The 12,096-nt window shown below is 41.5% G+C and overlaps 1 protein-coding gene across 1 annotated transcript; it reads left to right on the top strand.

The window, feature by feature from the left end:
* Positions 1-4,555: 4,555 nt before the first annotated feature.
* On the top strand, positions 4,556-5,586 carry LOC125532709 (bZIP transcription factor ABI5 homolog). Its single transcript, XM_048696660.1, has 6 exons — positions 4,556-4,711; positions 4,791-4,862; positions 4,961-4,990; positions 5,144-5,232; positions 5,424-5,468; positions 5,568-5,586. The coding sequence occupies exons 1-6, from the start codon at positions 4,556-4,558 to the stop codon at positions 5,584-5,586; spliced, it is 411 nt and encodes a 136-aa protein (XP_048552617.1).
* The last annotated feature ends 6,510 nt before the right edge of the window (positions 5,587-12,096 follow it).

Below are 12,096 nucleotides of genomic sequence, written 5' to 3'. Positions count from 1 at the left end.
AAGGGATGTGGAAGTTGTTTTTCAGGAAACAGAAACATTTGAAAGTGCAACTATCCCTGGGTGGTTTTGGTAATTCCTAACAACATATAGTTCATTGAGCTAATGCTATTTCAAGATAAACATTTTAGGAAAGCTCAGTGATTGGCATGGCATGGATGAGAAAAGTGGATCCCTCAAAATTCTAAGGACAAAGGATTAGCTCAAGCTCAAGGCTCACGACTCTACATCTTTTCATTTTAAGTGATCCAAGATCACATTGAGTCCATAGGACCAATACTATTAAGAGGGGATAAGGTGTTGCCTAATGGCTTACTTTCTCAAAGTGCTTAGTGATATGCTCCAAAAGCCCTCAACTACTTTCTCACATCCACATATGACCCAAACCAAAAGTCAAACTCAGCCCCACCGAAATTTTCTATCCGGCGCCACCGAGTTCAGTTGACATAGCCACTGCCAGAAACCCTAGTCTTTTCGGTCTCACCGATAGGGATCTCGGTCTCACCGAGATGAGATTGTAATCTCTCTGTTTCCCTTCGTAGTGTTTCGGTCAAACCGAGATGAGCGATCGGTCCCACCGAGATTGCAATGCAAACTCCCAGTTTCCCTTTCGTAACACTTCGGTCCAACCGAGATGAGCGAATTGGTCCCACCGAGTTTGCCTGACCAACTCTCTGTTAGTCCATTACCAGAATCGGTCTCACCGAGTTTGTGTAACCGGTCTCACCGAGATTACGTTATGCCCTAACCCTAACAAAATCGGTCCCACCGAGTTGACATGTCGGTCCCACCAAAATTCCTAACGCTCACATTTTGAACTAAATTGGTCTGACCGAGTTTCATGATTCGATACCACCGAGTTTGGTGATTCATGTGTAATGGTTAGATTTTGTGTGGAGGCTATTTATACCCCTCCACCCACTCTTCATTTATGGAGAGAGCCATCAGAACATGCCTACACTTCCAACATACATATTCTAAGAGAGAACCACCTACACTTGTGTTGAGGTCAAGATATTCCACTCCAACCACATGAATCTTGATCTCTAGCCTTCCCCAAGTTGCTTTCCACTCAAATCATCTTTCCACCAAATCCAAATCCTGTGAGAGAGAGTTGAGTGTTGGGGAGACTATCATTTGAAGCACAAGAGCAAGGAGTTCATCATCAACACACCATTCGTTACCTCTTGGAGAGTGGTGTCTCCTAGATTGGTTAGGTGTCACTTGGGAGCCTCCGTCAAGATTGTGGAGTTGAACCAAGGAGTTTGTAAGGGCAAGGAGATCGCCTACTTCATGAAGATCTACCCGAGTGAGGCTAGTCCTTCATGGGTGAAGGCCATGGTGGGATAGACAAGGTTGAATCTTCATTGACCCTTCGTGGGTGGAGCCCTCTGTGGACTCGCGTAACCATTACCCTTCGTGGGTTGAAGTCTCCATCAACGTGGATGTACGATAGAACCACCTATCGGAACCACGCCAAAAATCTCTGTGTCTCAAATTGCGTTTGCACACTCCAAACTCCTCCCTTTACCTTCATATGCAATTGTTTTACTTTCCGCTGCTATACTCTTAGAATTGCATGTGTATGTTGATTGCTTGACTTGTGCTAAGTTGCTAAAATCTGCCTAGAACTAAAATTGGGAAAAGGCTAGATTTTTATTTGGTCAAGTAGTCTAATCACCCCCCCTCTAGACATAATTTCGATCCTACAAGTGGTATCAGAGCTTTGGTCTCCATTTGCTTTGATTTCCATAGCTTTTGGTGGTCATAGCCTTGGTTTCACAACCTAGGAGAGTATGGCGTCTAGCGAGGGAAATTACGACCGTAGAGGTCCTTACTTTGATGGTACAAATTTTGCTAGTTGGAAGCATAAGATGAAAATGCATATTCTTGGACATAACCCCGTCGTTTGGGATATTGTGTGTATTGGCTTGCAAGGTGAATTCTTCGATGGGAGAGAACCAAACCGTGAAGCTACCGTGGAAGAGTTGAAGATGCTACAATACAATGCTCAAGCTTGTGATATTCTCTTCAACGGATTATGCCCCGAAGAATTCAACAAAATCAGCCGTCTTGAGAATGCAAAGGAAATTTGGGATACTTCGATTGATATGCACGAAGGTACCGAATCTATCAAGGAATCCAAATTTGATGTGCTTCAAAGTCAGCTTGACAAGTTCAAAATGAAGGATGGTGAAGGCGTCGCTGAAATGTACTCTAGGCTTGCTCTCATCACAAATGAGATTGCCGGCTTAGGAAGTGAAGAGATGACCGATATATCCATCATCAAGAAGATCCTAAGAGCCTTGGATGGAAAATATGATACTGTGTGCACATTGATCCAAATGATGCCCAATTACAAAGATCTCAAGCCAACAGAAGTTATTGAAAGAATTTTTGCTCATGAGATGTCACTCAAGGATAAGGAAGAACTTCACAACAAGTCAAGTAGTGCTTACAAAACATCGTGTGATGCTCCCACGTCATCAAGTGAGAAGCAAACCTTCAATGAAGAATTGAGTCTAATGGTTAAGAACTTCCACAAGTCCTACAAGAGTATAAGCAAGGAAAAAAGTTCCAAGTCAAGGTCCTACAATGACAAATGATCTTCTAGTCGTGAGCGCAATTTCTACAATTGTGGAAGACCCGGACACTATTCCAATGAGTGTATGGCTCCCTACAAAAGAAGAGAAGATTCTCCCTACAAAAGAAGAAGTAGAAGAGAAGAATCACCATCAAGAGAACGAAGGAGTAGAGATGATCGTTATGAACGAAGACCCTCTCGGAGAAGCAAGGGCTCAGAAAGGAAGGGCAAGTCATCAAGGAGCTACACAAAAAGAATACATCAAGCTCATGTTGGTGAATGGGTATCCAGTTCCGACTCTGACGATCACTCTGAAAGAAGTTATCACTCCGACTCCGAATATACTCAACATGAAGGTGTTGCCAGACTAGCACTTGTGACAACCAACTCCTCCGACATATTTGACTCACCAAACGAAGGAATTGGGAGATGCTTCATGGCTAAAGGTCCAAAGGTAACACACCCCGAGTATGTTGATTTCAATAGTGATGAAGATGATTTGCTAGGAGATGATGATTTACTTGTTGACAACTCTAGTTATGAAAACTATGATGAGCTAGCTATTAATCATGATAATCAAGATAAAATGAATGATGATGATAAGAAGGAGATTTAGCATCTAACTAAAGAACTAAACACTCTTAAGTTAGCTCATGAAACTACCTTGGAAGATTATCGAGAACTTTTAAAGACTCATGACAATCTACGCTTTTAAAAGCTCAACCTTGAGCAAGAACATGAGTTTTTAAAAGGCAATCAATGATGATCTTCGCAAGAAAAGTTCTTACATTTCCAGGCGTTTACTCTTGTCTACTTACATGCCACAAGTTAAATCTAGTAACAAGAACAAGAAAGATTCTTCATCTAGTAGTAACAACAATCATGTTAAATCCAATGTTGTTGCTTCTAGTAGCTCTCTAGATTCCACTAATGATTCTCTTAGCCAAGTTACACTTGAGCAAGAAAATAGCTTACTGAAGGGAATTATAGAGAAAGGCATTTACAAGAGCCTTGCCAGAAGTAAGCAATTTGAGGAAATTGTACGCAAGCAAGGAAGACACCGGAAGAATCAAGGTGTTGGTTTCGAATGAAAGTTCAATGACAATGGAGTTGAGTGGGAAGAAGATCAATACCCCAAGACGAAGTTTGTTCCTCAACAAGATAAGTATGATCCTACTTCTTTCAAAGGAACACAATCTCAAGATGATCCTCCACCACAAGACAACAAGCAAAAAGGGAAGGACAAGCTTCAAGAGGAGATTGATGCATTCGAGGAAGCTCCCAAAGCTTGGTCAAGTGGGTTCCCAAGACTACATCAAGTTCTACTTCATCAAGTACGACTACAACTCCAAGGATTCCCATCAAGATGGTGTGGATCCCGAAGAACAAGAACTAGAGAGTTCTTGAGGGTGACTCCGCCAACATACTTCACTCACATCATTTTGGCGAGGACAAGTGCAAACAACTTCCATATCTTGCACTAGTTCAAGGAGTCACAAACCCTCGTGTTGGTAAGACAAGGGACAAGGTAACCTAATGCTTCCATGGACATCATCTTGTGTACACATCACTCTATGTCTATGGATATCCTTGTTTGTTCCTTGTGGGACTAACCCGTGTAGGTATTGAAAGTGCAACTCACTCCAAAGGATTGCTCCGAATGATCTACATCAGCATTCAGCATCCACATATTCAACACCTACATGAAGTCATCATCGACAAACCCAAGGTTAGTTGATCCCTCCTAGGGGGGATATCACATCTAGGGGGGGCTTTACTCTAATCAATTGAGCTAAAGCAAATCTAATGGTGTGAACACAACAATGCTTTATGTAAAAGTGGTAACCCCACTTGTGTTTAAACGATGAGTATGACCTATGATCAAATGTTCTCATTTGACTCCTAAGTCAATATACTCATATATAGATGACCTAGTCATCGCCAATTGCTTGATAAATGCTAGAGTGTTTGTGCATGAACTGTATGGGCGACAGAGCGATGATGGAGAATGGCGGCGCGCGGAAGCGCGACGCTCCGGAGGATCAGTCCTGTGAGAGGAGCATTGAGCGCCGCCACCACCGCATGATCAAGAACCGTGATTCAGCTGCACAATCGAGTGGTAGGAAGCAGGTACTTACTTGGCTGCCAAAATGGTAATTGGTAACAAGGTTGGTGACACTTACACTCTCTGTATTTCTTAACCGAACATGCTTATACCAAGGAGCTTGAAGCCGAACTAAACCACCTCAAGGAGGAGAACGCTCGTCTGAAAGCTGAGGAGGTACGAAGTTTCTTACCAATGAAAACCATGAGAAAATTCAGTTTTCTTAGTCTTTTCAGTTCTTACCGTTACTAAACAGTTTCACCGTTTTGTTGCAGAATACGATTTTGCTGACCAAGAAACAAATGGTATGTACATTTTCCCACCATCATGTGGCAATTCTCCTACACTCGCCATCACTTGCCAATTGCTTGTGACAATCTAAATGCTAGGTCTTCAAATAGTCAATGTGTGTGTGCTGATGAAAACACCTTGTGGCTGTGATCTTTTATTTCTTATAGCTAGTGGAGAAGATGATGGAGCAGTCCAAGGAAAATGTGAATGCCAAGAAGGGTGGTGCCCTGTCGCGGCGCTGTGGTAGCTGCATCTTGTGATAGGTGACCCACCATTCAGCTTCCATAGTTGTGCTGGCAGGAGGATGAGAATGAATAATGATTACCTTTCCTTTATAGACCGGGGTGGTATCGTAATTTACTAGTAGTACCTAAAACCCATAAGGACCCAAATGTCAGTGTTTTCCTGGTCAAGCAACTGAACTTATGTTGTTGTTACTGTTTATAGGTATGTAGGTTTGTCAGAAATTTCAGGAAAATGGAACAAAAGCAAGTTAGCAATATGTTTATGTGTACTAGCACTTTAATATGATGTGATGCAATGTGTGTGGTCCTTTTCTGATGTGGTTATCGTCTTTGTTCTTTTCTGAAGATTTGGAGATGACACATGAGTTGAGTTTAGTCACGTAGGCGCACTTTTTCGCATCGGTGAAATTTGAGCCATTCAAATAGTTTTTAAATCCAGTGAAATTTGAGCTATTCAAATAAGTGGTCACATGGGATCCCATGAGACTTGATGGTGGTCCCCGTTAGCAACGCTTGGGTAGTCGATTCCCTTTCCCCTCCATCGTGGCTCACTGCTTGAGGGTCCGGATAGCCTTGAGTTGCGCTTCCCGGTTGGCCCTGCTGCGGTAGTTGCATCTGGTGAACGGTGACCCACCATTCAACTTCCATAGCCTTGCTGGCAGGAGGAAGAGGACTTGAATCTGGTTGTCTTGTGTCTTTGATGCAACTACAACAACAATGGTGGTGATGATAGCAGTTATGTTTTCTTTGCAAAGAGGGATGATATATTAATTTACTAGTGGTACCTAAAATCCATAAAGACCCAAATATCAGCGTTTATCTAGTCAAGCAAGTGAACTTGTGTTGTTGTTACTGTTTGTAGGTGATGATGGGTTTGTGAGAAAAACTTCAAACAAATGGAAAAAAATAGCAATATGTTGATGTGTACTCCGAAAGACCCCTTCTACTTCCGAGATTAATTGAGCTCAGGATGAACGGTAAATTAAACAAAATTAAAATACTTCAATAAACTCTGAATGTTTTTGGGTGTAAACGTTGACAAATGTTCTTAGTGCTTGTAAATTTTATCCCAAAATAACATTCAGTTTTTTGGCATGACTTTCGCAAATGTTATTTCGGGATGAAATTTGCAAGCATGAAAATATTTGTCAAAGTTTGAACCTGGAATAATTTATATTTTTTTCTTTTTTGATTTTACTATTCATTAGAGAGCATATGAGGTCGGGGCTAGATACTCCGCGTCTTGTGTACTCGCTCTTTAATATGATGTGATGCTATGTGTGTGGTCCATTTCCGGTTTATGTTGGAGTCTTGGCCTTTGTTATCTTCTGAAGAAGTGGAGATGACAGACGAGTTGAGTTTAGTCACATAGTGCATCGGAGTCCAGGAGTGATCCTCCTTTTCTAAGAAAAAAACCCTCATGCAATTACTGTCATTTGCCAATTGCTTCCAACAACCCAATAGCCAAGTCTTAAAATAGTAAATGGGTGTGTGCTTGATTATGTTTATATTACATCCAATATTAACTCATGTTCAAACAGAATATTATTTATACTCTTTGATCTAAGGTTATTTTTAATAACTTGGATTTTTTGTCACGAACAAATCGATGAACCGTCGGTCCAACCAGGTACAGCCGCAACGGTTCGGTTGCCAGTTTGGTTCTAGAAAATATAGTTTGATGGCCATGGTGGAAGAACGCGACATAAAGTGCTTTGTATCCCGAGAACGAGGAGGAGAAACGAGGAGGTGGCGGCAGCACTTATCACTTCAAGCAATAGGGAGACTAGACCATAGGGAGAGGAAGTGAGATGAGTTCGTGTGTGCATGTATTTTAGGGAAAGAGCGTGTGTATTGTATTATTTTTATTGTTTTTTTTGTGCATGAAGTGTTTTGTTTGGGCCAAGCCCAAATAATGAAAATAAAACATTATCTCTAAAAGTATTCAACATCCTATAGATCCCTTTGCATTCATTATCTTTTGCAAATTCTAAAAAACCTTTTGATTAGTTATTAAACTTTTAAATTGTATATAACAATTTCACCATCTGTATATCCTACTTAGAACACATCCACCACTTCGCTTTCACCCGGTTATAGTGATAAGTGAAAGGACGCGCCATCGAAGGACATGACTATGACTTCCTCAACTCTATACTACGTGGTCCAAATACCAATGTTCTTTTTTTAGTGTGGACACAAAGCATGTGGTTTTTTAAGAGAAAGACTGTTTCTACTTGTTTTTTATTTCAAAAATATGAAAATTTTAAAATATGTCCACCATTTTTATATTCAATATTTCTAAAAAATGTACCCTTTTTTGAAATGTTTGCATTTAAAAATATTCTGAAAATAATAAATCAAAATTGTTTTTAAAAGTCTTGTGTTAAAATGTGAATCTTAAAAAATCCCATTTTTATAAAAATGATTAAAAAAATAAAAAAATGTTATTTTTTAAAAGTTAAATATTCATGTTCTGTTGAAAGGTAAAAAGACAATTGACAAATAATTCCATGCACAACTACTCTTTCATCACATGACGGATGTTAAGGTGGCTTCTTCACATCCACACTTCAAACTCCGAAAAGAGATAGTTAGAATTGCATATAAGAAATGTTGTGCAATGGCACGCAGAAAGTAGATTTTGCTATTTTTTGGCCCATTGCAACGCACAGGCATTTGTACTAGTATTGCAAAAGTCTATTAGATTTAACCCTAAGGCTTCAAAGTTATAAACAATCTAGTTTGAATTTGGTTCAAATTAATTAAAATCCCTAAAGTCAATAATAACCCCAAAACATTTGCTAAAGTTCATTTTAAGTTTCTGAACTTAGTTACAACTTAATATACCTAATAAGCTCTTTAGGTTCAAATATTGTTTGAAGTATAGCTTCTGCTAAAATATATTTAATGTCAATATTAAATAATTTTAAAATTGAACTACAATGGCTAACTTCAAACTATATTTCACTAGGTTCATTCTACAGAAGTAATGAATTCATTTGGATTTATAAATTGCAAGTTACACCCTATTGAAATTTGAATTCTTGTTGTTTGAATTTGAATTAAATATTAATGGACTACGTGAAAGTGTATTTATTGAGGATGATATTGCAAAAGAATTTGTCAATTTGGATTTACAGATAAAAAGTTGTGAGTGTTTGAAGTTCTAGGTTTTTTTTGAAAATCTACCGTTTAATTCAATTTAGGAGAAATTCGAGTGGATAATGTTTTGGATAAGGCGGGTGGCGTGGCAGTTTCCTATTGGCTGATACCGATTCGGTTTAAGTGGACTGCTATGGTGCGTGCGATCAAAATCTAACAGTCCAAATTAGATCTAGTGGTTAGGGTTTCGGTGGTTCACCACAATCTCGCCGAAGAGTCGCTAGAAAACACGCGCATGGGGGCGCTATGCTCGGGAGTTGTCAGATATGGAGTTCCAGGGGGTTTACGGGGTAGCAGAGGGCACAGACATGCTCGGCGTTGCTCGAGGAGATCGAAGGTGGCATCGGCTGGCCTCCAGGGTGACGCAGACTCGCGGGGCGAGCTCACTGAAGTTTGGTTGCATCGGCAGGGCTTCGGGTGATGAAGCGGTGCTCGAGATTGAGTGCCTAATGATGAACCAAACGGATTAGATGGCGCACGTGATCAAGGTGAACACGATGGAGAAGGTCGTGGGGGAAGACACTCACGGTGTCGCTGGAGTTGAGGTCATAACGGTGGCGAGGCTCAGGCTTTGTCGAAGTCGGGCATAGAGGAAGTTCATGTCGCCGCGAAAGTTGTCCAGGGGTCCACCGTTGTGCGGGGAGACGAGTGGTGGCGGTGGTTGGTCTCGGGGTGACTGTACTCGCCGGAATCGACGCTGGAGTTTCTAGGTCAGTGGCGGAGCTCGGGGGTTCACCGGCGAGGAGCCTGGTGGCGTTGTGAGGGGGATGCAGAGGGGAAGTGGTGAGAGTGTTTGGGGCTATTTAATGGACATGGAGGTAGGAGCTGGCATGGACGGTATGCGCGCGAGGTGGAGATCGTGGTCGGTGTGCACGCGTGGGCGGTTGGAGGTTGGGGGTGACCCTGACTAGTGGGACCCACTGGTCAGCAACTTAGGGAGAGAGAGAGAGAGGGTGTGCGTGGGGTTGGGTTGTGGCTGGCTTAATTGGGCTTGCCTGGCTAGCTTGCTCGGTTGGGCATTTTTATTTTTCCATTTTTTGTTTTTTGTTTTGTCTTTGCCTTTTCATTTGAATTTGATTTGATTTTTTTATCCAAATAAAACTTTCACTAATTTCAAATATGAATATTTGTGCCAACATTTTATTTGGCTGTTTTGAGCATACGTTTTCTGCACTTTATTTTCCATCTTCAATTTCAATTTGGTTTAAACCCAAATATGTTTGAAATCCAATGGAAATTTGGCAGAAGGTCAAGCCTATTATTTGGACATATGGGATTCACTCTCTTGCTAAATAAATGCAAGCCCCTTTTCATAAAAATCCCCATTCGATTTTTGAATTGATTCCAACCAATCCACTCCAATCATTTAGGAAAATTTATTAGCGCTTGAATATCATCTGGGTCTTATTTAGGATAGCCTTATGCCCAAATAAATATTTTAATTTTCAACCTATATTGGGATTCTGATTTATTCCCTAAACCTTGTAGGGTTGATTCTGTTTCTCCCAAATTTCAAACAAAGGTTTCAATCTGGCCATAGGGTCCTTGACTCTCTAGGTGAATTCAAATAGTGCAAACACATCAACCATCAAGAAAATTCCTAGACAATATTTAGCTAGAGGCTAACAAGCATAGGTTTTCTCAGAAAAAATTAATTCCCTCACAAATCTCCTAGCCTAATGCAATGATGTTGCATTGACCACACATGTGGGCAATATAGCGCGATCTGACATAGAGCGTCCGTGTTGTATCCTTTTTGGTGAGACATATTGATAGCCATATGTTACAAAATGAAGGGAGGAGATGATATAGGGGCGTGGGTGGACTAGGGTCCACAATTTCACTATTTTAGGGAACCATGACCCTTTTCCCCATTAAAACTAGGCTTGCCGTGAGCTGCATTTACACCACACGCACTCTCTCTCCTTTTTCCCACACCAGATCTCCTCGCCCTCGAGTTTTTAGCCGGTTTGGCTCGCCGCCGCATCGCCTTCGCCGGAATTCGTCCGCTCTCGCACTCATATGAGGTAGGAATCATGGATCCACCCACTCTTTTCCTCGTCGTCCTAATGTTAGATGTGTTTGATGTGTGTTGTATTAATGACAGATTTTTGTGAAATCTGCGAAGCCGATCTGGGATATAAGTGGTTTTAAGGGAGAATACAAGTTCAATTTATGTCAGGTGGTGAGGCGCACTTTAATTTTTGATATTATGATTCATCGATTTCATCTGTATGCTCGCGCCTCGACAAGGATTTCGAGGGCTAAGGTTTGGTCGGGGAGGGGTGGGGTGGTGGATGCAGGATCTAACCCCGCATGAGGAAATTGTTGTCGATTGGGAAGCAGACTGGCTCGGCCTTCATGTTCTAGTTTTGTAAACATGTGTTTGTGAATTAGTAGGGTTAGGGGAACAAGAGACACAACATGATGCATGTTTGTGTGGTGGTTCGGGGAAGTGCTGGGGCGGGTGGACATGCATCTTGGTATCCTCTAGCCATGATTTCCATCTGGACCCCCCTCCCACCCTTGGTGGTCCAGCATACTTTAATTTTTTTTATTATGATTCATTGATTTCATATGTGTGCTCGCCACGACAAGGATTTTGGGGGCTAAGGTTTGGTCGGGGAGGGGTGGGGTGGGAGGATGCAGGATCTGACCCCGCATGATGAAACTGTTGTCGATTTGGGAAGCAAAGTGGCCCAGTCTTTAGGTTCTAGTCTGGTAAAGGTGTGTTTGTGAATTAGTGGAGTTAGTGGAACATGAGACACGAGATGATGCATGTTTGTGTGGTGGTTGGTGGAAGTGCTAGGGCGGGCAGAAATGCATCTTGGTATCATCTAGCCATTATTTCTATCTGAACCCCCCTTGTTGACCCCCTACGGTTTTTCTAATCCTCCAATTTTTTGTTGATTTTCCACTCCTTGAAGGGACAATATGACATTTTTCTGGAACATGCAAGAGTTAGTATGACATTTTTGTAGAACACACAAGAGTCAGTATGAGATATCTCGCAAAAAAGTGTATGAGATCAGTATATGCCACAATTGTTTTAACTATATTGGTGTAGTTGTGGTCCTTAGAGGCCCACTAGTGCACGACAAATTCTGGGCCTAGATTCCCTCTAGATGATCCAGGGCTCCAAGCCAAAAAATAAAAGGTAGACATGCATTTCTCACTTTCTCCAAAAAATGCATGTCTCACTCTTTTTGCATGTAGAATGACTTTACCTTTTGTCACCTATCTATTTTTTCCATTTTGGATGACACCACATTTGTCACCTCTATGAATTGAAGAGCACCGTGCTATAAGACTCCTTGTACTAATCCATCCCCCGAATTAGAAACGGCGATCTTGGCAGTAGTAGGCAGTGGCAAACGGCCACACGCGGTTTACTCATATACTTGTCTCCCACGCTAACGTGCATAATGCTCAGTCGTTCGTACTGAGGCGTCTCAGTGGCAACCATCGTCGGCTAGCTATTGAATGGAACCAGCACATCCCTCGAGTTTGTCTCATATACCAGGCTTAACGCGTGGCCACGTTTGGCGCTTTGGCAGTACCCTATCTACCCAGTACGAGATGAACTATCTACTAATGTATCTATCTATCTATCTATAGCCCACCTTTTTCATCAATGACATGAATTTAATAGCTATCTAATGCTTTAATTGATGCTTATCTCTTGCATGCTACATGCTATAAATAGGGGG

The sequence above is a fragment of the Triticum urartu genome, chromosome 1, assembly GCF_003073215.2.
Source record: "Triticum urartu cultivar G1812 chromosome 1, Tu2.1, whole genome shotgun sequence".
NCBI lineage: Eukaryota > Viridiplantae > Streptophyta > Magnoliopsida > Poales > Poaceae > Triticum > Triticum urartu.
The sequence above is the reverse complement of the archived record's forward strand: the minus strand, read 5'-3'. Positions and strand labels throughout refer to the sequence as shown.

Excerpts from the sequence above, each read along its gene's own strand:
- LOC125532709 (XM_048696660.1), top strand. The coding sequence starts at position 4,556 with ATGAACTGTATGGGCGACAGAGCGATGATGGAGAATGGCGGCGCGCGG. Across the intron at positions 4,712-4,790 it reads AATCGAGTGGTAGGAAGCAG|GCTTATACCAAGGAGCTTGA; the intron begins GTACTTACTTGG and ends TTAACCGAACAT. Across the intron at positions 4,991-5,143 it reads TGCTGACCAAGAAACAAATG|CTAGTGGAGAAGATGATGGA; the intron begins GTATGTACATTT and ends TATTTCTTATAG.